This window comes from Mchenga conophoros, linkage group LG8 (genome assembly GCF_057382185.1).
Source record: "Mchenga conophoros isolate Kocher_MC1m ecotype Shallow Benthic linkage group LG8, M_conophoros_male_GT1.1, whole genome shotgun sequence".
Classification (NCBI taxonomy): domain Eukaryota; kingdom Metazoa; phylum Chordata; class Actinopteri; order Cichliformes; family Cichlidae; genus Mchenga; species Mchenga conophoros.
Window position 1 is genome coordinate 5,291,939 of NC_140533.1, and position 13,737 is coordinate 5,305,675.

At 40.4% G+C, this 13,737-nt stretch overlaps 1 protein-coding gene across 1 annotated transcript in view; it reads left to right on the forward strand.

Moving 5' to 3' along the window:
• Nucleotides 1-13,737, forward strand: part of gas7b (growth arrest-specific 7b) — a 61,932-nt gene that overhangs the window by 38,428 nt on the left and 9,767 nt on the right. The window contains exons 6-9 of the mRNA XM_085283698.1: nt 2,487-2,576; nt 5,725-5,840; nt 6,058-6,132; nt 11,117-11,195. Of these exons, the coding sequence (XP_085139824.1) occupies nt 2,487-2,576; nt 5,725-5,840; nt 6,058-6,132; nt 11,117-11,195 (360 nt within the window). The remainder of the gene's footprint in view (nt 1-2,486; nt 2,577-5,724; nt 5,841-6,057; nt 6,133-11,116; nt 11,196-13,737) is intronic.

Genomic DNA, 13,737 nt, shown 5'->3' on the forward strand with positions numbered 1-13,737 from the left:
AATCCAAGCTGCGCACTAAACAGCCAGGCAGTGATGCAATCAACAGCTGGAATTTCCACAGGTTTTTTTTTTTGGTTTTTATCTTAACTTTACCGTCTGCAGCAACTTGAAAAACTGTGTTCTTGAACAGTTTCTGATGTATTTTGCCCCAAATCCTTTTAAGCTGTGAGCGCTGTGAGTATGACCTGACCATTCAACCAGTGAAATTTGCCCCCTTAATGATGCTGGCAACTTTTCCGTCTTTGGCTTGTGGCGATTACTCGATTGGGATCCATTGATGGTTTCTTGTAAACGTAGTGGAGTTTTTAGAAGAACTTTAATCCTATGAACATGCTACAAGTGAATACTTATCTTTACACATTGTTACTAAACCACAATATTCAAAGAAAAGACACAGTTTGACATCTTCAATCGTTTCTAGAAAAGAAAGATTTATTAAATCTAAAATCGTACTTGTTATTAATCTCTGGCTCTCATCTACAACATGTCTGTTATCCTGTCTTCCTTCTCTCACCCCAACTGGTTGCCGCAGATGGCCCCGCCCCTCCCTGAGCCTGGTTCTGCCAGAGGTTTCTTCCTGTTAAAAGGGAGTTTTTCCTTCCCACTGTCGCCAAAGTGCTTGCTCATAGAGGGTCATATGATTGTTGGGTTTTTCTCTGTATGTATTATTGTAGCGTCTGGGTGCTGGTTTAGCTCAGTGCGTTGAGCAGCTGAGAGCGGACGGGTTCAAGTCTGGTCCACGTCCCTTTGCCGCATGTCTTCCCCTGCTTTCCTGTCCTTTCTTCACTGAGTCCATCAAATAAAGCTGAAAAAGGCCTTGAGGCGACTGTTGTTGTGATTTGGCGCTGTATAAATTGAACTGAATTAAAAGTCAATCTGAAAGTTTATGAACTAAGTAAAACTTTAACATTTTGGAGTTGAGGTTTTCACATGTTGCATCATATTTTTGGTAACTTCTAGCTTTAAGACAACACCTTCAGAATTCTATAATTAGGTGGAGCTATGTGTCTGCCATCACACTGCTTCAAAATGTGAAGAAATCCCAATCTGTGCCCACTGTGAGTGTTGAGCTCAGACTGGATATTGCTGGGAGGAGGGGCAAGTTGTTAGGGTCACCAAAGGTCAGGAGAGAAAGTGCTGGAAGCAGTGCCTCGTGTGTGTGTGTGTGTGTGTGTGTGTGTGTGTGTGTGCGTGTCTGAATTCAAACAAACTAAGCCTTTCATTGGATACTTAGTTGGAAGTCTCTTTGCCCTCATCTTCACCAAAGGAAAAGCAGGGGTCAGTTTAAAGCCCTGGTAGCTTTCAACCTCTGGACCTCCACAGCGATTAAATAGGAAGCCATTACTTCAAACAAATTATAAGCTTCATAAGCCAAGAAAAGGTTAAATTAGAGGCCCCTTTCTTCTAACTCATAGCATGTCAGACTATTGGCTCTGGAAAAGACATCAGCACAACCATATTTGTTGAATTCCCCTGAAAGGCGTGGCTTTGGTATTAGACCAGGGTGCCACTGAAGTTTGTTAAATAGCAACTGTGCATCATCGCTGCAGGCTGATTACCTCCTGAGGTTAATGGGAATGTGAGAGAAAGCTCCTGTTGTTTGCTCTGAAGTGAAAACTTGTGTCTTTATGTATGTCTTCACTGTGGAGACGTGTCTACTTTTTTCTGGGCTCTGTCTTTTCTGCTTCTTTTTCTTGTTGGCTTGACAGCAAATGAATCTGCAGAGCGAAGTGTAGATTTTCATGGCAAAGCAACGTTTTTGTTCTGCTAAACCTAGAAGCGATGAATTGTCAAAGCACCTCTGAGATCTGAGAATCTATTATACTATGTGAGTTCACTCCTGAAAGCGGTGAGGTTACCTGTGGTTGTCTGCTACCTTTCCACACTAGTGTAAAAGTTTGAAAAAAAACCCCAATAAGAGCAGAGAGTAGTAGAGCATCATCAGTTGTGTGCAGTCCCTCTGCTTATGAGTGCTTCACAGCGGGGAGACTTGAAGCCAACAAACTCAAGAACACTGCTGCTGACAATTTACACCGCCGCGATAATTAAAGGCAATTTTCCGGAATCCATCCCACTGATTGCTCTGAAACCAGAGTAGAGCAGAGAGTGTCGGGCTATAGAGCAGAACAATGTATCCTCAAAAAAGCTAAGAACCACAATGGCGCTGTGTTGACAATGCTGTCCCTGAGGACAGCGAGCGCTGAAAAAAAATAAACGAACAATGTCAGCTTGACTGTAAACGTTTGGGCTTTTTTCACATCGGCATCTTCTCATAGCTGCACGGATGAGAGAGGGTTGCCAGAGCAACAGAGCACGCGCTACCTTGAATAGCAGTGCAAGTGTCTGTGTATGTGTGAGAGAGTGCACGTGCACGTGTGAACTGCCTGTCAACACAAGGAGCAATCACAGGTGTGTGAAATCAGTTATTTGTCATGATCCCATAAACTGCCCATTAAACTGCGCTTGCTCCCCCCTCTCTCCTGCAGATCAACTGTGTGACGTTCCCATCACCCGCCTGCATGCCCGAGCAACAGCTACTGAAACCCAGTGAATGGAGCTACTGTGACTACTTCTGGGTAAGTTTACCTGAGTAACTATTTTCTATAGATCAAGTCCAGAACCTACAAAAACATAATCTTTTCATGATTTTAGTTTTTATATAGAAAGATTTGCAGTTGACCATCCTTATGTGTCCATGTTATGAGAAACAACACTGGATCCTCTTCATCTTTCATCGTGATTTTATATTTATGTCATCCTGGCCCAACTGCACGCTGGGAATCAGTATTGGCTTTAATAACATCCAAGACACAGCGCAGCAGGGAAACACATTACATGTAACTGGCTGGAGCACAGTGAGGCCAGCTGGCCTCAGCTGCTCTTGTTTGGACATCTCCTTCCCCTGCAGTGTAATTTCTACCAGGTGCAGTTTGTGTGGTAACACACTGTAATCACAAACACAGGTGACAATGCAGTAGAAAGAAAGAGAGAGTGGAGAAAGTGGATGGGAGAGTCCAGGAACATCTGGTTTTCTGTAAAATGTGCAGTTCCCAAAATTCAGGATTATCTGTTCTCTGAGTTCCGATGTCAGTTTGTCATGTATGGTGTAGCTCCCAGTCTACTGACTGCTTTCTGCAATTAAAGCTGTACGCACTGTCCAGTGTTTAAGTGATTTCTAACAGGCTTTAGAAGACGTTAAGAGACTTTAGACACAGTTTTAAATATAGCCTGTATATAAAAAAGGTACAACTCAGCACCACTTCATTGAAATAGCTACTGCAATATTATGCGTGGTCGTGTCCAACACTGAAGATGTAGTCCTGCTGTCGTGTTGACTGTCTAGCCATCGCAGTCTTAGCTAGCATCGTCTGCTTGCTGTCTAGCTCACTATCAAATGTCATTTTATTATGTCCTCCATTAAAACTCTAAAAAATTAAGAAACACAGTCCTAATCAGTGTTGGTCAAGTTACTTGAAAAAAGTAATCAGTTACTAATTACTGATTACTTCCCCAAAAAAGTAATCCCGTTACTTTACTGATTACTTATTTTCAAAAGTAATTAATTACTTAGTTACTTAGTTACTTTTTAAAAACACGATTTACAACCTGAAGAGGTGATAAAGCGATAGATCTTTCAGCCCAATTCTACTTTTTCTACATAATCCATCATACAAAATGTAATCAAATGGAAAAGTCTCTTTTTTTAACTTGTTTTATTAGTTTTAATCTTTTAATTTTATGCATCAAGCAAAAATTTAATTATATGCAACATTCTCTGACTTGAATAAATTAGTTTAACATTTAAACCTATTTTCTACACATTCCAGCACATAAAATAAAATATTTTTTGTGTTTACACTCAGTCTTTCAAATAGATGCAAGTAAAACACAGCAGAAAATAAATAAAGTCAAAGACTCAGCGGTCCTTTTGCTCTATTTTCACCTGTAAAGCAGGAGTAGGGTAGGCGGAGGTTTACCCTGGTGCAGGTGTGCCGCAGCGGTCAGTTGAAGAATCCGCGAGTTTCTCTGTGAATTTCCCATTACGTCGTAGCGCACTCGGTGCTTGCTCGGAAGTTTAGGGGGTTTTTTCGCTGTAAAAAGAAGTTTTCTTACCACACACGATGGACACTAATGTTTTTGTCACTTTTTATAGAATCAAACTCAAAGTAAGGTCAGTACTTCCACGCTTTAAATGCTGCACGCTCATACTCTCTCCCGCACTCGATATATGATCCATTGTTGATCTGCACACAGCTGTTGTCACGAACGGCGCACTCGCTTACGTCACTGTCATGAGACATTCTCGCAAAAAAATCACAGTTTCAGTAACACAGCGTTCCTACGTGAAAGTAAGTGTAATCTAATTACCGTTTTTGCAATAGTAATCCCTTACTTTACTCGTTACTGTAATCCGATTACTTTTTTCAAGTAACGCGTTACTGCCCATCTCTGGTCCTAATCAAGTGTTTTTAATCCAATATCAATTTAATTTTTAAAGCGCTCAATCTTTTAGTTCAGGTCGCTTCATACTGTAGGGTAAAGACCCTGCAATAATACAGAGAATACCCCAACAGTCAGACGAATCCTCATGAGAAAGCACTTGGCAACAGTATTCTAGGGTTTTACTGTTGGGGTAGTCACCGAAGACAACTTCAAACCTCAAAAGGTTCATGTCAATCGAAAAAACAGGATGAATGGATGGATTGGTCATCCCATGGATGCTGGGCATCGGAAATATTTATGTACTGTATCTGCTAAGGTAAGCGTGCCAGCGCACTTTTAGAAGCATGTTACATGTCGTCCCTCTCTACATTTTTACTCATGTCGTTGTAACCAATGATTAAAAAAAACACGACTTGCATTTTAAGGTGCTATTTGCTGCAGTAAGTGAGTTGCTCACCCCAAGACGAGATAGCATACAGTGGATATGTGACATTAGAGCAACATAGTACATCTGGAGGAAGTGAAACCAAGATAGGAAGCTGAAAGCTGTTAAAATACTCTCTGCTAAAAAACCTGGTGCTTGGAAGGTAATATCCAACTAGTTTAGGAAACACATGTCCAGCAGCTGTTTGCAGAAAACAGCTGGTGCGAGCTCTGATAAAGCATTGTAGCAACAGCAATGCCATCGATATGGTAACGAAACTGGTGGTTGGAGACAAAAGTATAATCAGAATTCTTGTGACTGTGTGCAATGAATTAGAAGACGGTTAGCAAATCCGACTGCTCAGAGTGATACAGCAGTAATAAAAGTAAGTCATGATATTCATCATGCATATAATGATCATATTAATCATGCATATAATGATCATATTCATCATAATATTACATTGTTGTTTTGATGGTCACTGCAACTATTTGCAACTGGTTGCCAATCACCAACAACTCATTTTACTAAGTCGCAAGACGGCGTTTTGCTCTGATGTGACAGAGCCATGAATAAGTGAGCAGAAAGAAGCTAAAATGTCTTTTGAAGGTGAAATTTTTCACAGAAAGATTGAAGAATGAGGACGATGGTGGCAGAATAGCGCTAATCAAAAAGGGTTCTACAGTTTTCAGTGAAGCCACCTGATTCAGTTTCCTCTGGTGTCATCTCTTTGAGGGAGCGTGCAGCATGTTTATTTTACTTAGCAACTTTGTTGAGGTCTAATGTTCACGTGTGTGTTGCTAAGCGTTTGTTTATTCACTGCATTTCTCGTGTGTTCGCCTTGTTTATCTCGTTAGGCTGATAAGAAGGATCCCCAGGGCAACGGCTGCATTACAGGATTTGAGGTTTTGCTGCAGAAACAGCTGAAGGGGAAACAGATGCAGAAAGAGATGGCCGAGTTCATTCGAGAACGGTATCTGCTACGTTCACTTTTTTAATGTTTCATTTTGTTCACACTTTGTCCTCGGGTTACTGTGACAACCATACAATTGTCATTAAAAACAAACCATTTCTCCTTTTTTCATGCTTGCTCTTTCATGTACATCAGTGCATTGCACAATAAAGGAAATGAACATGGAAACATTGTTGCGTACATGCCGTGTGGTAATCACCCTCTACTTCCTTCTCAGGATAAAGATAGAAGAGGAGTACGCTAAGAATCTCTCCAAGCTCTCACAGATCCCTCTAGCAAGCCAGGAAGAAGGGTGAGTGGCTGTGAAGAAGAAAGACACACAACCTGCCCTCATCACAGAGCGCCCTGTCACACATGGGTGCATGGATCAATATATTAAAAAAAAAAAGCCGCATGTCAACATTTGAAAAGCACTGTGCCAGGCTTCTCACTTTGAAGCTGCTTTAGAGTTGTGCAGGTTGTAAGTACCGCGTTTTAGGCTCCTTCCTTAACAGTGTATTCTGTAATTGTATTGCACAATAGAGGGTACATCTCTTTAAGATATTTCAGCTTTAAACATTAGAGCTGGTTTAAATTAAGTAATTTACAATGACAGTGAACTTTGCTGATAATTTATCCCCTACATATATTACATGTAGGATACAATAAACATAAAGTTATTCCAGGTTTAGGTAACAAGCTTATACATCTACTTACTCTTAGCTCATGTGCTACGTGTCTGATCAGGTAAGACTGTCACATCAAAATTGCAGAGTGTTTAAAACTATACAAATGTGAATTTTATTTCTTAGGAATCAACTTGTCCCTTATAATTATTTTCACCTATTTTATACTTTTGTACTCAGTTTCCACAATCGAGCTTTAAAGTCTGCCATGAGTGATATTGCTAGGTGTAAATTGACGCTAATGCCGAATTAGTCGGCCAATTAGACAATCCAGCAGACAGCTCCTCAGTGAGCAAGCCAATCAAGTAGCCAATCGCGCGAGACATCCCGATGTGAGCTGGAGTCTGGAGGCCCTGTCAGTGAATCTGTGGCCATCCTGTAAAACCACTGCATGCTTTGATCTCCATCCTGCAACACATTCCAGCTATTAAAAGAAAGCACAGGAGAGGAGACACAGACGCATGCGAAGAGAGGGGGTGTGTTAGGAGATTGAAGGGGAGAGGGGAGGGGAAGGTGTGAAGCCCTGCTGGGGGAAAGAGAGTTTCCAGCCACTCCTCTTTTATCCTGTTTGACAACACACAGGATATCATGCTGAGGTGAGAGCAGCTCTTTGTCTGATTCACCGAGGGCACACAGGAACATGTATGTGAATCTCTTAACCTCAGCCTTTAATAGAAGCTCAGGGGTTAACGCAAGTTAAACTGCTGATTATTTGATGTTCACACTATCTAAATACGGATGAAGCACAATTTTTATTCAAATTATGATACATGTGGCCATGATGAAAGATTGTAGTGGCAATATAGGGCAGCAGAATCCTCAGCTAATAAAAAACTAATCACACAAACAAGGAATTTGTTGTGTTGCAAAAAGACAGTGGTGCAGAGAAAGACTATAAATTATACTTTTACTTTATACAAATACTTAGGAATAATTAGCATTGCAGCTAATTCATAAAATTATCCTAAAATATAATGTTAAATAATTAAATGATACCTAAATTAACCACTATTTTACAGTTCATGTATTGGTTTTTTTACGTTTGATTTGGTTTTTAGGCATTAAAACTAAGCAGAACTGCTCTTCTAAGATGGTTTACAATAACTTGCAGTTTCCTACTTTGCCAGTGATGTAACTTTGATTTTTTGTAACTTTTCTTGCCTAATCTCAGTGTAAGTCGTTCATGTGGTGCAACTACAGTATAAAACAAGTCTTTGGCTTGAAAACAACGTGGAAGTGCCTCTAACTTGGATTCCTATTAATGGCCACCAGATGGCGAGACATCTGGTTCCTAAAAGACTTCCAGTCCTACAGAATTCTGGGAGAAAATGGCCCGCAGACTTGAAAACTTTATGATGTCAGTCACTCATTTTGAGTCGTACTGAATAAAGCATTGTTCATGTTGCTAATTTCAGTCATTCAAGGTTTCAGAAAAGAAGATTACACAAGAAACACTCAGTGTCTTCTGACTTGTGACTGACAGTGAGTGTGATCTTTTTTGTTTGTTAGATCTGGTTTGAAAACACCAAGATGATGATGCCAAAAAATGCTTGAGGCTTCAAAACAGGAATTTAAACAGGAACTTTAATAATTCATAAAAAGTTTTATTTAGAAAAAAAGTGACTTTAAAACTTGCTGGCAGAATACCTGTACAAGAGTTATGTCTTTCTTTAAATATTACGGGCTAAAACAAATCACTCAGATTAATACATGAATGTGTGTTGTTGCTGATTTGGTTGCTAATGTTAGCTACCATTAGCTAGCTAACATTCTAGCTAACTTTCAGATTCTTCTAGACTTGAGCTAGCATATTTTGAATTCAGCAAAAATAACATAGGCTGAAAAATATTGGACACTTTATTTGACATTATTATCATTTCTATCAGACAAAGAAAGAAGGCAAACTGTACACGGATGTAAGGGGGGTTCAGCTACACTTACCCTCCCTTTCAGTGTTTACATGCATATAAGATAACCCCTCTTCATGCTAGGATGGTAACAGAGTGGGATGGAATTGTCCCATATAGAATCCAGATTATGCCAGCCAGCTCAGTCTGCCCACACCCACAAAAGTGCAACACAATGCTTTCATTATGCCGTCCCTAAGGCTGGCTCTGTTGTCACACAGGACAATCACTGTTTTGTTGGTCGGTTCCTACCATCCGACCAGCCGCAGCCCAGAACCAGCCATCTATTTATTCCTGAATTTGCCATTTGTTTGGTGGGGATGTGAGGCATGTGACCATTTTTTTTATAGTTACCAATACTGTACTATGCTGAATGAGGAAGTGCATGGCAAGAGATTCATTTTCCCTGAGATGCAGCATTTTGTTGCCAAGTGACTGTCACTTGGGAATGCAAGATTGCAGGCACATGGCACATATAAGTTATTGAGTGTGAAGAATGTTTGAAGTGGTGCAGTTTTTCCAGTTTGGAATCATAATATCCAGATTCCTCTTAGTTCAAGGTTTGTCTTTCATCTGATGTCTTTTTAAGGTGGAAAGATACTGCATCTGTATGAGCTGTTAATCTGGTCTATATTGAGCAAAGAATAATAAAATAGCCTTCTTGTGTGTAGAAAAGGAGTGTTTTCAAGCTTATTTTTCTACCCACAAACCAAAAAATTGATTTATTAGGTGAAAAAGTTGTATTTCAATTCAATCATTTAAGTCAGTTTTTAAGCACGCATGCCAAACATTTGATGGTTCTAGATTTTTGAATGTGAGAATTTTCTGCTTTACTTAAACTCGTGTTACACTCAGCTGAACATTAGAATAGAATAGAATAGCCCTTTATTGTTATTGTATATGTACAACGAAATAAGGATTTTATGACTTGAGCAAAATATAAATAAATAAATATCTTCAGCGCATTGGTCAGACCTCAAGGATATACAGATTACATTTCAGTGAGTACCACTGAATGTAAACAGAAGTGTTGCTTATTTATAGGAAGATTCTGTCGGTGGTGCTGTTTTCTTTGTTCAGCCATGGTGGCTGACTCTTTTAATGCTGACATCTATCTTCATTTCAGCCATACCTTTGTTACTGAGGCATCAAACATAAACATATCTGCTTTCAGTCTTTAAAGACAACGATGTCACTGTTATGACAAAAGGGTCAATTTCTGTAGTTCCCAATGTAAAGTGTGTGTGAACTCCGATAGTTAAGGTTAGACTTTTCAGAAGACACTGACACATTCACACAATTTCACACAGGCAAATCGACTTGTTAAAACCAATGAGTGTAGAAAACAGTCGTGGGTTAACACATGCTGTTTTTATGTGCCAGTGACTGCTCAATTTAGATGTATGTCTCCCCTTTCATTTAGATAGAAGCTTTAAAATAGCTCTCCAAATAAGGCCCTAGAGATATTACCAAGATGGTTGTCGAGTTGCATGACTTGTGTCTAGCAGGACTTTTCGAGAACTTTAAAAGCAGGAAACTGAAATGTTGTCTTGAGTCAAGGGGTTGGTGTGTATCGTGGCCTAGGTGTCACAGGGTGAGAGGCTGGGTATAACCTGGACACACTAGAATCAACAATTAAGCCAACACCCGGTGGTGCATCAGTTTTTTATGCCATTAATTTTTTATGATGATATTAGCTATCTGTCAGGCAAATCATTTCATAATTAAAAAAGCAAAGAAGAGGTGGGAGAAACAAGAATGAACTTATTAAGCATTTAATAGGCACAAACCTTCACCTGAAGAAAGGTGCACAGCTTATTCCGCAACCTGATTGGACGACACTGATGATTTGGTGTAACTGTTATAGAAATCATGCTTGCTGATTGCCGTTAGGCAGCTTTTGTTGTATCTAAGCTTTAAAATGATCTCTATGATTTGAAAAGCTCGCAATGGTTTAGATGGCGTCGATCTGGAGGTACCCGAATTTGCTCCGACAGTGTTTGGAATGTTCTGGATGTCAGTGTGAGGGAATTCCACAGGTCTTCCACTCAGAGCGGCGCTTTGAAGTGACCCGCTGACCCGCGAAGACCTCCAGTCCTGGACTTAAAGCCGTGTGTCTGTGACTGTCTGCCTAAGCAAGTGATTGTTTTACAGTCTTCATGATCTTGTTGCCATAAACCATTCTGTCTAAGAATGCAAACATATATCTGCACTATTAAAAAGACAAGTTGCGTGTGAAGATAATGTAATGTGCATCATCTCGTCTTCAAAACAAGCCTTCTGAGTTTTACTGCCCCCAGCTGTGTTGAGAAAGCTGCACTCGAAGCTGAGAGAATAAGTGGAGCCATATCTCATGTCCCATACATCCTAATCATCTGTTGAACTGGCGGTGGACCTCAGCTCAGCTCTGTAGATTTACCGGTTACTTGTGCTTCTGTGAACTTTTGCACTGACTACTCATGAGCCTCAACTCTGTGTGTGTGTGTGTGTGTGTGTGTGTGTGTGTGTGTGTGTGTGTGTGTGTGTGTGTGTGTGTGTGCGCGCGCGTGGGGGATTCATCCTGCTCCCTCGGCTCCGTCTTACCCCCCCATTTTCTCTGACAGCTTCCATGCCCACCCTATGAGTCTTTATAAAAGTGTGTGTGGTCTTTTATTGTGTAATATATTAACCACTCACACTCTCCCTCCTTCTTATCTGCTCTCAGTACTCTGGGGGAGGCTTGGGCCCAGCTGAAGAAGAGCCTGGCAGACGAAGCTGAAGTTCACCTTAAGTTCTCCTCGAAGGTAATTCATCAAACTCTGTCGGATCCGGTTAATAAGATATGAAACCAAATATTAACTAAACAGATTTTTCATAGTATTCTGACTGCCTGATTATTCGCCATGCCTGTCTATCTCTTAAAGCACAAAAGGGCATACAATAGATGCAGACAGGAAAAGCTTAGCAACAATGTGGCAACCAGAGACCACGGAATGTCTCAATAACAGGCAAAACTACCAGTGGCAACATGAAGTGGGTGGATACCAATAAACACAAAGCTAGCATCGCTATATTATACAAGATATGTCCAGTGTTTGTTTTGTTTACAAAATGCTGAATGGATTCCTCCCCCGCACACCACAGACATAGTTTAGACCAAACCAGAACTGGCTTTAAGAGGCAACATTGTTTTCTTTGGCCAGATTACATTCACAACAACAGCTTAAAGTTAGTCGTGGTAAAAAAGAAAGAAAGGACACCCTCTGTCACTTTAGGAAATACCTAACCTGGTTTTAGCAGGTCTTAAAATTAGATTATATGCAAAGTGAGATTAACATGACATATTGCACCGTGCCATTATTTATTTAAGACAAACTGAGAAAATGGAACATGGAAGTACATGGTGACAACATATTTTGACTTTTACACTGATATAAAAGTGAATACATGCACAAAATGAGGGTGCTGTTTCTTGTTTTATTTGTGTTTCTCTTATCAGAATGATTAAAACAAACTAACAGTTAGTGCCTTCCACTCTGGACAGGAATCAGTTTGTCTCTGCTATTCAATTCAACTTTATTTATACAGCGCCAGATCACAACAGTCGCCCCAAGGCTCTTTATATTGTAAGGTAGACCCTAGAATAATACATACAGAGAAAAACCCAACAATCATGTGACCCCCTATGAGCAAGCACCTTGCCGATAGTGGGAAGGAAAAACTCCCTTTTAACAGGAAGAAACCTCCGGCAGAACCAGGCTCAGGGAGCCATCTGTCGCAACCAGTTGAGGCGAGAGAAGGAAGACAGGATATTCTGATTGAATGCGACCTAGCTTTATAATACGTTATTTGCGTTGCATCACATTTGTAAAAAAACACAACATTTTTACAGTTTTCATTCATTTGAGATCGCACGTTTATGAGAATGCACAAACAAAGGTCTAAATGAAGATTTCTTCACTTTTTGTTTTGTTTTTTTAACCGACTTTGTTTAGCCAAAGTTCAGTTCGATTCTTCAGTCTGATGCATTAACAACCAGCCACTCAGTTTATCCACAGCTGTTTGGAAACTACAGAGTACTGGTGTGAACACTTCTGCTGAGCTTTCTGTTAAAGCCCATCAATTCCTCTTTTCCCCAGGCTCCTGCTTTTTTAAAAGTGGGTCATTTAAACCTACACTGAAAATAGGTTTAGCTTAGATAAAAGCCATAAGATGTGATCTAACCCAGTTAACTTTTTAACGTAACCTTCAGGGACCCTGAACAGTGATAAATGTGACTGTGGCCCTGTGATTTGAACAAAGAGACTTCCTGCATCTCCCTGTGAGCGTCTCTTATTCATAGAGCCAAGGCTCTTATTTCACCTTACAGTTACTGAATAAACTGGGGGATGTTTTATCAGGTGGACTAATGTTTCCAGTTGTTTAACCTCTTTAAGCCTTATGATGAAGAGGTCACACTGTATTTTATTGGCTGATCACTCCGGACGGTCGCTGCTGCTTGGTTTTACAGTACGTCCATATTGGCTGCGGGTACTGCAGCCTACAGCACATGTGACTCACTAGGCAGACAGACTGCCTTCTAATGCAGTGACATAGAGTAAAGGGCTTCCTGATGGCTCTGTGGGCTGAAGCACATGTGTGTGACACGGAGGCTTTGACTCAACATTTTATTTATTGATTTATTTTAAAAATAATTTTTAATCGCGATTTCCCCACAAGCAGAAAGGCTGCGGGAACCGGTAGCAGATGATTTACGAGCGAGGCATCTTCTGTCTTAAGAACTCAGTAATGCTTTCAAAGTCTTCAAGGGGCCAGCTAGCGCTCTTCATTTTCAGATCGTTTTCGATGTTTGATGTTGAAGGAAAGAGGGGAAGACAAAAGACAGAGGCCAGGATTCCAGCTGGAGTGATGGAGGAAATGGAATCGGTGATGCACAGATGTGCGGCACTTTTCCAGGTTCTTGGAGGAGAAGGAAGGGTTTAAGTGGAAATGAATTTTGAATGACGGTGTGATTGCAGGAAGGAGCTGCACATCTCATTCATCACTGACAGCTGGGACAGGACACCACATTGCATATTACCAGTGACGGGCTTGCTGCTGTCATTCAAAAATAATATGGCCTTGTCAGAAACTTGGATCTGGAAGATGTGCTGTTAACTTTAAAAGCCACTTTACCAATAAAGGATCAAGCAAAAAGAGAAGCAAATGAATGATAACAACTGAGATTCTGGTTTTTGCTTGGCTCCTTCATATCAAAGCATTTGTGATCTAAAATAGCTCAGTGTCAGAAGATGATGACATGATATATGGAATGCAACCAGAGCGAATGGAGCTAATTAAGGTTCT